Genomic DNA, 13311 nt, shown 5'->3' on the forward strand with positions numbered 1-13311 from the left:
TGAGTAATGATGCTGATCATGTCCATCCTTTTATAAAGTACACTGTGGTCTACTACAGCAGGCTAATGCACCAGCCATGTCATGTCAAACTGGTTTCTTAAACATGACAATAGTTAACTGTACCTAGATGACCTCCACAGTCACCAGATGCAGATTCAGTAGAGCTTAATTGGGATATGAGAGTCACATGATGGAGGTGCAACTGACATCTGCAGCAACTGTGTGATGCTTCATTTCAACATGGAGCAAACCCTCTGAGGAACATTTGCAGCACTTTACTGAATCTGTGCCACGAAGAACTTACTTACAATTCTGAAGGCCAAGGGGATCCAACCCAATGGTAGCAATGTGTTCCCAAGTGTGCGGTAAGTATATACTGAGTCCAGACAAATCAGATTACACATCATTTTCATTGCAGTTTGATTTTCCAAAGTAGAAATAGCCACAGGTGGAACTAATTACATTAACAATGGCTTCATTCCAGTAAGAATTGTAAAGCAGCTGGCAGCTGGAAAGACACAGTGACTGCAGATTTACTCAGTATTCCCCTCTGGCAAAACTAAAGGTAAGAGAAGTTTTATTTTAAACAAATAAGCAAACAAAAATCTCCTTATGAAATCACATCTAAAATACATGAAAAAATAAGAGCTAACCTATGTGTGTCATACATTTAGCAGATGATGCCATCTCATGGTGCCTGTTCTCTAAGCCTTAACATGATTTGACTGGATGACAATGGATAATGTTTTATTACATCCAAAAGAAATCCTTTTAGTAATATCCAGACTTCTTTGTACCATTTCTCATTAGATTCTTTGCAGTCAGCACAGTGACAGCTTTATTTTGTTTGTCTTGTGTGTTAGAGCCAATCTATAGAGAAATATTTTTGATACTGTTTCAGTTATTGTTACATGTTTAATTTTGTATGATATGTTGTTAGAGAATAAATGCTGCGTGTTTCATTTGTGTCGGGTAAGAAAACATTACAGCGCATGTGTTGTAGCAGGTTAGAGTGAGCCAGGACGGCAATGGAAGTGTGCGCTGTAGCAGCAAATAGTTTTTTGACCGTGACATCTTTTGTTTGTATGTACGAGTCAGAAATAAATCTGAACAGCTCACATTAAGAAGTGGAAGAATTATTTTTTCGAAGCTTGGGACAGAAATTCGCCACTACATGTGTTTGATTTGTGTATTTTCCAACAGCACGTCAAACAACACTAAGTGCACTGAAACACTTTGCACATTCACAAGCAATCTGCTTTCTGCCTTCTCCATCAATCTGTTGACCTGTAGAGTCACACATTCCTATATACAGTAATTAGATACCGATAAATTATTACAGCCCATTATTATAGCTCTTGATTCTCAATGATAGTTTCTACACGTACAATATGTACACTGCAGATTTTCTTCTGATACTGTTATAGAACATTAGAGAATATTGCACAAATGATTTTTGAAGACTTCACACTGGTCCAGTAAACAGACAGTTTTATATGTATAGAAATGCAAAACATGAAAGCAGCAGCCAGTATAGATTCACACTGCAAAATGACATTCACTCCTGTTGTGTTCACTTTCCCACAGTCTACTAAGAGTTAACAAACCAAAACGGAACAATGAAAAAAATGCTGTGGTGTTGTGGTCAGTTGTGCAATTGCACGAGTCGATTTCATCAAAGTTAAATTTGATGTGAAAATTTTGAATGGACTCTTTGCTGGAGTCGATTCAATTACATTTAACTTTGTCATACACTTAACATAAACTAAATTGTAGACTTAATGGCTTTAACAATAATTTGCATGGGCACAAAGTAAAAAAACAGAATGAAGCATTAGTACATGAGTGGTGCTGGAAATACAATGAGCAAACTGTACGTGTGTGTACATGACTCTCTGGGAAGAAGTCTGCTGCCTTTGTCAAAAAAACTCCTAATGCACACTAATCTATGCAGCTTTGTGTATATAAATTAACATACGCCGCAACATACTTCTATTTTTGATTTGCAGCTCGCACAACAGCAGAGAAGCTTGGAGGATGAATTTCACAACTGGCTCATTTGATGAACAGCTGCAAGAGGACGTGTCAGGGATAATGCAGCTGCTGCTCAGCGATGTGTTTTAGACAGTATCTCCCGTTAACATTTAAACACAGAGTTACGTATGCTACTACATAATATTGGTGTCAGCAGTCCCATCTCAGCATATATTGGTTATGTTAAAATAAAAGTCGCCGACTTTGAGGTCAATGCTGGTTGGTTTAGCTCAGCAGCAAAAAAAAAAAAAAGAAATTCACAGAGACAGTTTAATGATCCTATACTGTTAAATATATTTTACAAAGATTCACAAGTAGATGTTTTTTTTCTTTTTTCTTTTTGTTTCCAATACCTAACACCTGTGAGTATTAGAAAGGGCTCCAGTAATACATGTGCAGTACATTATAGAGTTAAATGATAAGGTTGGATAGAGCTTAGTAGATGGTGCTGCTCCAACATCCCTTCACAGTTTTATAAATATACAGATTTTTATTTTTTTTAAACACACTGATGCTTTGATGTATAGTTATATGGTTACTATAGCTGGATCAGTGGTAATTACAGCTGTCCAATTTACAATTATCAGCATCAAGTAAATTCTCTGCTGTTTTTATTTTTGATTGATAAGCTACTATCATTCAAACGGTCTCAATAATGCAAAAAGCCTTATCTTCAAATGTGATAATTAACAGCACATTAAGCCCTTTCTCACAGCTAATTCATCACAATCTGGCACTCGGTCAGAAACCTCTTTGTCAAGTCCAAAAACGAAGGGTAACCCCTTTACAGTAAGAGCTCCATGACTGATCTGCACTGTGAGGAACAATAAAGGCCTGCATTAGGAGGCAGGTGGATTAGTGAATTTTAAACTCACCCCTTGAGACAAGAGATAAAAACCTGTCTGGAGCCACTTTTTCCCCTCGTGTTTGTTAGATTTGGGCAGTTAAGTTGCTCATTAATTTGTATTTTAGGAAATAAATGTCATATATGAAGGAAACATGACACTCACAGACTGCTGAACAGAGATGGGCAGTAACGCGTTACTTGTTGCATATAATTTAATTTTTGCTTGATGCATAAAGTTAAAAGATTAAAACTGATAAAACAAGTTTTTAAAAAAAAGAGACTTTTCCATTTGATTACATTTTGTATGATGGATTATGCAGAAAAAGTAGAATTGGGCTGAAAGATCTATCGCTTTATTACCTATTCAGGTTGTAAATTGTGTTTTTTAAAGGTAACTAAGTAATTAATTACTTTTGAAAATAAGTAATCAGTAATGGGATTACTTTTTTGGTGAAGTAATCAGTAATTAGTTACCGATTACTTTTTTTCAAGTAACTTGACCAACACTGCTCCTGAATATAATTAACTGGAAGCATTCTTAAATACCAAACACTGCCACCAAAGACTCACAAGAGAGGTCACAACCATTTCCATAACCTTGCAGGGGGGGAGGAAGCTTTATAAGGCTTATTTTGGACCAAAATAAGGATGAAGTGGTTTTTACTGGATTTGGCTGCCCATTAACTCTGTAACACCAAGTGTATCATATTTGATACAGGAGTTCTTGAGACGTCTAAATCATCAGTGTGTCTTTTTTCTTCACAAACGTAAATAAATTGCAGAAAAATGCGAGATTTAGTAAATATGATCCAAATAAAAACTGCAGACTTGAGTTCTTTAAGCACTTTGGTAAGGCTTAGGAGAAAAACCGGTTTGGGTTAAAATACATCATTTCACATTGACAAAGGCAAACATCTTCCATTTGCAACAAGCTTTTCTCGTTTTTCCTTGGTTGCCACGGTTGCATGTCAGTGAAGCCCTTTTTCGCATGGTCTCATAGTGTCTCATTTCCTGACTTAGGGAACTTCTATTGACCTGTATTGGACTGCGCTGTACATTGAACAATGATGCTAAATAATGTGTCCTGATTATTAATACATGACAAGTTGGAAATGAGAACAGGTCAACACATTTGTAAAGTCCACGAGTTCGATTAGTTACAAACAGTCCCAGTTATACCCTCACACCGCTGAGCTTGTTGAGTACACTTTCTGTTTAACAAACTGTCACTGTTAACACTAGGCTACAATTTGCTTCAGTTCTTTGTTACATTTTCTGTCCTCAAGGCCACAGAACAAAGCATGTTAAGGTAGCACACACTAGGACAAATATTGGACATCAATCACATAAAAAAGGCCATGAGTTTTAATTAGGTTAAAGAAAAGAAAACAATACAGCAGACACTATTATTGTACCACATGTGCTCCAAATATACACTTAGTTAGTCCAAAAAATTGGCTTTGAAAGCGAGGGAGTGCTTGTCCCATGTAACAAAATCGGTATTTTATCAGCCAATGGAGAAATCAGTATGATTTATAGTGTTGATCTCATCCCCCAGCTGAGTTTTAATCCTCTCTCCTTGTTGGTGCATGTGGTTGGAGGAAATCATTCAGACATTGGACATCCTCTGAAAGCCATTTCAACCAGTAAACCTGTTGAGCCTGACAATAAAGCCGATGTCCTTTCCACTTTGCGAACAAGTGTTTTGACACTTGATAGTAACACAGCAATCCAATTAGTTACCAAAGGTCACACGTCATCGTCGTCGTCATCATTCTGCCTCAACCTCCTCTCATGACTCTGACCTCTCTGGCTTCCTCTTTGAGGGAGACGACCAACTGGATCCTGACAGAGCAGGTACTGTTTCCAGATTTTCCGGAAAGCTGTGCGGAATTTCTTGATGCGGAAAGCATAAACGATGGGGTTTACAGCTGAGTTTCCGTGAGAGAGGATGATGGCGATGTATATGAATCCAACCTCATGGTATCCTGGGCAGAAGAGAGTAATGCAGTTCAGGATGTGCAGAGGGAGCCAGCTTACTGCAAAGAGAAACAGAACTAGGGCGAGGGACTTGGCCAGCTTAAGCTCCTTTCCAAAGTAGCGTCTTGGGTCAGTGTGGCTTGCTGTTACCTACGGCAAATTAAAGAACATGATATCAGTGGAAAAATGTAGTATTCACACAGTCTTTGATTTGCCCGGCACGAGAAGAAGATGGTCTCACCTTTTTGTTGAGCTGCTTGTGGATCATGTAGAAAATCTCAACATAGATGGCGAGCATTAGTAGCAAAGGGGGCAGCACCCAGCCAAAGAAATTGAAGTAGACCATGTAGTCCATACTGATGACGGTCTCAAACTTACAGACCACCAAGGTGTCATTTTTCAAGCTGCCATTTTTACGAAGTTGCTGCAGGTTATTCCATCCAAGCATCGGAGTGAGACCCACTATGATGGACACCAGCCAACACAATAAAACCGCTGTGCCGGCTCGCCGTGGGGTCACCACCCTCTTGTAGCTATGGCAACAAAAAAGAAGATGAAACTCCAAGTAAATAATCTGTGTGAAGTCAGGTAGATGACTGACTGTGGACTGTTTAAAATTATATAACAGTATCTGTACATAAGTTAATATCCTATTAAAACATCAAATAATATTATACTTTATTTATAGTTTTTTGCATTTAAAGAAAAAAGAAAGGTTTAAAAGAAAAACTAAAAGGCAAATCATTCCATAAACATTTAAAGCAGATACAAAAGTGTGCTATAGTTCTTTGTTTTGCTGGAAAGGTTTGTGTCCAGGTGTTGATGTGGATGCTACTTTGACATATACTGCACACCTAAACATTGCTGCAGTGACCAAGCACACCCCTAGCTGTGGTACTCCAACTAACGGTGGCCCGCTGCAACACAACAGTGAGCGCCGTCACACCCTGTCAATCTGCTCAGGAACATTAAAGCTCCCGTGCTGTTGGCTCGTCATAGAAACTTGCTGGATGCCAATCCAATTGAGCATTTGTGGAAAGCAATGGAAAAATCACAACCCATGGAAGGCTCCACCCAGCAGCTTGCTGAATGCAAAGGATCCACTGCCAAGGTCCGGGTGGCAGACAGCACAGGACACCACCAGAAGTCACACATCCATTACCCTACAGGTCACAACTGTTTAAGGGGACCTACACAACGGGTCGGCAGGTGATTGTAAAGTCATGGCTGGGCACTCTGAAACTATATTTTACTCAAGAAAGTGCCTTCTACTGTGTTTTTCTCATACCATATGCTTATTTGATTCATATACAGTTATACTGTGTGCAGACTTGTGGGAATCATAGCATGAAACATATTTACCATACGTTATTCTCATGATTTTTAACATTTAACATGCTAACTGAGGCGTGTAGAGTCTGAGCAGTCCACCATCTGACCTCGTGATGAATTTGTTGGGACGTCCACTCCTGGGAGATGTGTTAACACACACCTGAATGCTTCAGACTAATGAACTGCCATAACGTCTGCTTTTTGTGAAGGTGCTCACACTGACTGATAATCAGTTAATCAAGTGCATTTGATTAGTCTGTCTGCTACGTACTCTATTAATTCCTATGGAAACATCAAAGGTGTCTTTTGTTTTTCACAGAGCTACATAAACCCCTGTGAAAACGTTCTTTTTCACATGACCTGATTTATTACTAGAGTGAAAGAAGAAATGATCATGTGTTCTTTTCCTCATGGCCTGTTCTAGCTCTTAAAGGGAGAAACCGGTGCTTATTCACTATGCATGGTCTAAATGACATTTATGTAAATTAGTGCCTATTAAATCAGGTATCTTATTTTGCACATTTTGACACAGAATTACATTTGTACTATACAAAAGATTGTCCCAATATACATGCCATATATTTGTGGCCATGGTAATAAGCATTAATTAAAAATGTGGGCTTTGTAAAATTTGTAAAATTGGCTATTTAATATACACTAACTGGACAAAAGCATGGGGCCACCTACACATTACACCCACCGGAGCTGCTTGGCTATGGAAACCAATGAGACGAAGCTCCCAGCGCACAGTTTTTGTGATGACTTTAATGCAAGAGGATGTTTGTAACTCTATGTGAGTTGCTGCACTTCCTTAATGTTTCTACTTTCCAATAATACAACTTACAGTTGATTGAGGAATATCTAGCAGGGAAGAAATTTCACAAACTGACTTGCTGCAACAGTGACCTGCAAGATCACACTCAAACCGAGTGAGCTATTTGGAATGGCATTCTTTCACAATTGGTTTTAAAGGCAGACTGCGTGGAACACGTATACACCTGAAGCAATAGAAAGCGAAACATCTTGATTAAAAGATTATCAGGTGTTAAACTAAAACTTTGTAAACTAATTTGTAAACTAATGATAATACATTATGTGTAGAGAAAGTTAATAGAACATTAAGTCAACCAAATCAATCTGCAACAGCAAAACAGAAAACAGCAGTGGTCTGGTTTCTTGCAAAATAATTCAGCTCTTCTTTCTTTCTCTGGCATCGCATTTTGTCATGTTGTCCTGACAGAATTATAGCACTGGATTTTTTGTTCATTGTGCAGTTATCACTTCTTTACTTATCACAGATCTCTGCGTGCCACTAAAGTGTTGCTCCAAGAAATCAGCTTTCTAGAAAAAAGATATACTGTGATATGTAAGCCAGAAACAGGTCCTGACAAGCTCCTGGTTTTCAGAAGAAGAAATTAGGAAGTTATTAAACTCAATACAATTCTTTGTTATCTTCCTGGGAAGTGATCAGTTCTGTTTCTGACAAGCAATGAGCTGCTGTTATAGGTTTGTGAACAACAACTGTTAAATACTTGTTCAGGATTCCTGTAGCAACCTACCTTTTTTCCTATTTCATTTCTAAGGAATAAAAGCTGACTCGCTTAGAGTAAATCATTGAGCACCTCATGTTAGTACTTTGCTCTTACCACAGCTGCGTTATGGCTAAAGTCACACTAAGGTTACGACAAACACACTGACAAACTCAGGTACGTGTGAGAACCAAACTATTATCATTCCTCTTTTTCCCCTTTTTGTCTTGTCCTCTCTCACACACGCACAGAGCTGGATATAGTACACACACGCACACACACAGAGTAAGAGTTCAGCCAGGGTGCAGCAGACATAACACAGGATAAATGAACGAAATGAAGTTAAAAAAGACCGTGTCTGGAGGGGACCTTCCCACATGTGGCATCATATGACATTTCTATCTTGATCTGTGCATTCATAAGTCTTTGTAAAGCTTTTTCTAAACCTTGGATGGTTGGCTGGCTGCATACAGATGAGCAGTCTGTCTGCCAAAAATTGATTTCTGGATTCTACTGTAGTCCAGTTATCTCGTCTTTCCTCTGGGATTTTGAGCCTCATCTCCCACCTGGAAATTCTATCATCCGGGTAAGCCAAACAGTGACGCGTGAGGCAATATCAGACCGTCCTTATCATGACCACGTGCTTCCAAACACTTCAGCTAAAAAAAGCAATCACTGCTTGTTAAACTGTGTCCCTCCAGAGTCCCAGGGGTATTTAAGGGAAGAGGACTCAGTTTCTGGCTCATATTACCAGCTCGCTACGAATCGGTAAAACACAAATTGCAGGTGCTAAGTATTTGAACTCTAAATTAGACTCTGTTGCTAAAGCGCATACTCTGAATTGGAAGAAAAATGTATCTGCTCACAGTACTGTGCAAAAGTCTTGAGTCACCCTTCATTCCTAAATATGTTGCTAGGGAAATGGGAAATATGTACTGGGATTTATTGAAATGTGTGTAAACAAAAATATTGCATAAAGTGGGTCCTAAAATTCTAACAATTCAGTTTGGTGTGACCACCTTTATTCTTTAACACAGTCTGGACTCCCTTAAGGAAGCTTAGTCATTTCTTTAAGTAGTCTTCAGGAATAGGAAATAGCTCTTTAGCTTATTGTTGCAAAAATACTACTTTATGCCTGTCAGACTGTGTTATCTTTGGCACTTTACACAGATTCAACTAATTAAATTAAAGCCACAGCAGATGATGTGTTTTTACAACAGGCTGCTATTAACAAAATGTGCAATTTGAAATTCGTTCTTTTTGTAAATTGTCTGTTGTAGACACAACACTCTTAATTTGTTGAGTTAGTCCCCTTTTTATGCTTGAATGATTCACAGGTCAGTGTTGAGTGGCTTAAGAAACAAAAATACATTCCTGTGAAAACAGTCAGGTACAAGGAGTGGTCTGAAAACGAGTCTAAAAGCAGACAATTTCCAAAGAACATTTTTGAAAGATCTTCAGAAAGAACTATTGGCTCAAGGCCACATTAAAAAAATTAGAAGAAAGTCTGGACCCTGAAAGCAAAAGAGGGACAGTTCAAGATTTTTGCACAGTGTTCTAACACTGTAAGAAGCACTGCCTTTTTTGTCTGTGTTAAGTAGACCCAGTATCACTGTTTCTGCTGGAGGACATCCCAAAAATAAAAAGACCTTATGTTTGATTATTAGAGGTATGATTCATACTGATACGTTTAAAGGAAAAATAAAGATGGTGCTTATTAAACTTTACTTCATATAATAGAGACATTAATTTATACTGCTTTTGACTTGGGTAAATCATCTGCTGAATGCATCACATGGTAACTACACCTCAAGACTATGATGAACGGGACTGAAATCCCCAAGAGAACGCAATAAATAACAGTTTATTTATTACAAGACCTATAGCATTCATATAACAGATAACATATTTGAACTGTTGTCTGGCAAATGTCACTGTAACCTATATTAATGCCCCTGCACTGAGTGTGTGTCTGCTGGTAGCCAACTTGACAAATTATGTAATCCATCAACCAACCACCATGAGCCTATTGACCAATCATGCATTCTCTGCCTCACTCTTACAGGCTTATTTTCAAACGAGCCAGCTTCAAGTGGACGAGAAAGACTTTTTCATTAAAGAGATATTAGGGTGAGACAAAAGGAGAAGTGCAAAGTGATAAGGCACTGAGTGCAAAACCTCAGCTTCTCCTCATGACAGAAGTTACCGTAACAGAAAGGCATATAAAGATGATTCTTAAAATTAAACAATATATATAATTAAGAAGACGAAAATAAAAGTCAACAAGCTTTTCTGTTTAGCACAGACTGAAAACATACATATTTATCTATCTATCAAGGTAAATGTGCTGCAAAATGTGAGAAAAATACGCATTACTTCGCCAATTTGCACCTTATTTTGTGCGCTGGAAAGGCACATCGGAGTTATGTTTAATAGTTAAATGAATGAAAGTGTTAATAAACACCGATAAGTCCGTTAGCTGTATTATTACAGCACCAATAATTACAAGTAGAGACATTACAGAGCTGTTAAGGTAAAATTATCTCAGCGGCTAGACACACTTTTACCCCACGTATTACACGAATTTCTGGTGGGTGAAATGAAAATCCTGCATGAAACCGGCAGGAGCGTCTTTGGTTAGTGTCCTTGATCCCAGCAGCGATCCAGACACAAAGGCTTGTAGAAACGAGACAATATATTAAAAACTAGAGGAATTCACCTTTAGGCCTACCTCATGGGTATTTTGACTCTCAGATAGCGGTCGATGGCGATGGCCAGCAGCGCCAGGATTGAACTTTGTGTGAGCACGAGCACTGTGCAGGCGACCAGCAAACAGCTGTAGAAGTGTGTCTTGAGATCAATGCTGATGGTTATGGCGAGGGGGATGACAAGAGCTCCGACTGCAATGTCAGCCAAGGCCAGGGAGACGATGAAACAAAACGTGGTGTCTCTCAGAGACCGGTTAATGCGCACAGCCCAGACCACCATTACGTTCCCGATGACCGAGGACAAGGCGATCACCACCTCCATCCCAATGTAGAGAGCCTTGTAAGCATCCACAGTCATGATCGCGGATACTGGATGAGTGTGCGCTCAGCGGAGAAAATTAAACCCGAACACGTAGAAGGACTTCCCTGTTTGAGTTTGTGGGGGTCGACTGAGACACCCCTTCTTATTTTTCGCATGTTTTATGTCCCACGGGGAGGTAGTGCCTCTCCTTTTCAAATGTAGTCCGGGACATGTATCCACTCGCAACTTTGAAGATTCCGGGAATGGAGTTGCCCCCGCAGTCCGGCTGTCAGAGGGACAGGAAGGGTACTGAATGAGTCACATGCAGGTTCCCATAGAGCAGATTAGCTGTGCAGCTTTCCTCGGTGTAGGGCATGTGTCAAAGGTCGGAAAAATAAACAGGGAATCCTAAACAGAGCCACGCTTATTCCAGTCATTTAATTATTACGTCATTCCATCAGTACTTACTTGGTATAAACAAAAATGTCTATGTCTCGGGGTACTTGTTCCATGTAAAAACAAAAACAAAGACACGAAACAAAAGAATAATCTAAACGTATCCAGATTAACGTCAGATTAACAGTTTCCCTTCTCTTCTTTCTTTGCAATTATTTGTAAGCGAAAGCTTGCCCTCTGTGGGAGTGACACGCCAAGCTCTGAGGAGGAGGATATCAAACATGGATTCGTGACACGTGCATTTGTCTTTTTTTTTTCTTTTTACTATATCAAATATTAAAGCTCACTGCGTAAGAAGTGGTGGAAAAAACAAGAAAAAGTGTTGAAAGAGCAAACGAGTTTGTTGTCAACCGTTTGTAAATCAAGCGCCTTTTTCCTCCTCAGTTATTGTGTCTCAATCAGAATCAGAATCAGAATCAGAATGGGTTTATTGCCAGATGTTGAGGTTTACAACATTAGGAATTTGCTGCGGTGCTTCAGTGCAAACAATAAGAATTAAAGTGCTATGTAGAAAGAAAGATATGTGCATGAGATATACATGAGATATATACATGAGAATAAGAATTAAGAGTGCTACGTTGTCCAGTGATTTTTTTCGTACTTGCAAAATAGATATTTCATTTAAGGGAGTGTGTGTGTGTGTGTGTGTGTGTGTGTGTGTGTGTGTGTGTGTGTGTGTGTGTGTGTGTGTGTGTGTGTGTGTGTGACTCATTGTCAGTGAACACAAATGGTTGATTGCAGTTCTTGCTGCAAATGATTGCCCCGCTAGTTTTAGTGGGCAATTACGTTTACACACAGGTAAGCTTGAATAACCTTTGTTCACCTTATAAATGAAATCATCATTTAAAAACTGCATTTTGTATTTAATCAGTTTATCTTTGTCGAGTATTTGCATCAGTCTGAGGATATAAAAAAAACAGGTAAGTGTGACAAATATATGCTGCTTTAAAGAAAGGCACAATACTATTATATGTATGCTCAAATAGTTACCATGTGACTGATGCACAGTTATATTCAATTCAAATGTATTTATATAGCTCCAGCTCACAACAACAGTTGACTAAAGGTGCTTTATATTGTAAGGTAAAGACCCAACAACAATACAAAGAAAACTCCAACAACCCCCCCTGTGACAAGCGCTTTGGCAACAGTGGGAACGAAAACCCTCCTTTCAGCAGGAAGAAACCTCCAGCAGAAGAAAGCTCACAGAGAGGCGGCTGTCTTGGGGGGACCTAACGATTTTTCTTGCATTTGTAAACTTAGTGGTGATAATACATGATTTTTTTGTCTTTGTTTGTTTGTTTTATTTTTTACATAAAATTTCAGAGATACACTGGGGAGCTTTGCCATGTACAGCCTTAAAGGTTAAAGCTAACATTTTAAAATGAAACCTAAAATTTACCAGCAACCAATAAAGTGAAGCCAAACTTGGAGTAATATGCAAACTCTTGTTAGTGCCAGTTAAAAGTCTCACCGCTGCATTCTGTACAGTGTCAAGGTGATCCAAAGCTGATTTGTTGAAACAAGTAAAAAAAAAGTTGTCAGTTTTTGTTAGCACCCAATTTTCTATTTTGTTGGGCAGAGAAAAGAGACAACTCTAAACCTGAGCTAGGAATAGATTTGTGTCCCTATGTTAAGGGTGTAGAGGGGGAAAAAAGTACATTTTCCAAATGATTTTGTTTATTCTGATGATAGAAGCACTTTGTACTTTTAAAAGGGAGCTGTGGCTCTTCTTGTTTTTGAGTCATCCTAAAGGATGTTTTTATGTGATCCGTATCAGTGATCTCCATCTCGGTAATAACCTTTGCAGTGGTGAGGTTTTCTATACTAAGAACACTACACACACACATAAATCATGATGAAGTTTGAATGTTGTCGTGCTAAGCCTTTCATCTCAGTGTAGCATAAACATTGAGTTTCTTCCCTCCTTTCACCATTCATCCTCCCTCACTTTGGTGAATCAAAGCGCACGTGTGTGTCTGTGTGTGTCTGCGTGTATCTGCGCACAACCAGACAGGCTGTGTGGTCTTACTTTACCTAACCAATATTTGCCAGACGTGAATTTTTTTCTTTCCTGGAACAACTTAATATTTATGATAAATGACCAGGGTGGTTATGTGATTC

General features: G+C 38.8%; 1 protein-coding gene across 1 annotated transcript; it reads right to left on the minus strand.

The window, feature by feature from the left end:
• Positions 1-1474: 1474 nt before the first annotated feature.
• LOC146709256 (adenosine receptor A1-like) lies at positions 1475-10917 on the minus strand. Its single transcript, XM_085456284.1, has 3 exons — positions 10454-10917; positions 5103-5394; positions 1475-5011 (listed from the first exon to the last, which is right to left on the minus strand). Exons 1-3 carry the CDS (start codon positions 10786-10788, stop codon positions 4631-4633), a joined length of 1008 nt encoding a protein of 335 aa, XP_085312410.1. The 5' UTR covers positions 10789-10917; the 3' UTR covers positions 1475-4630.
• Between the last annotated feature and the right edge of the window lie 2394 nt (positions 10918-13311).

This window comes from Copadichromis virginalis, linkage group LG5, assembly GCF_057382275.1.
Source record: "Copadichromis virginalis isolate Kocher_CV1m ecotype Utaka linkage group LG5, C_Virginalis_male_GT1.1, whole genome shotgun sequence".
NCBI lineage: Eukaryota > Metazoa > Chordata > Actinopteri > Cichliformes > Cichlidae > Copadichromis > Copadichromis virginalis.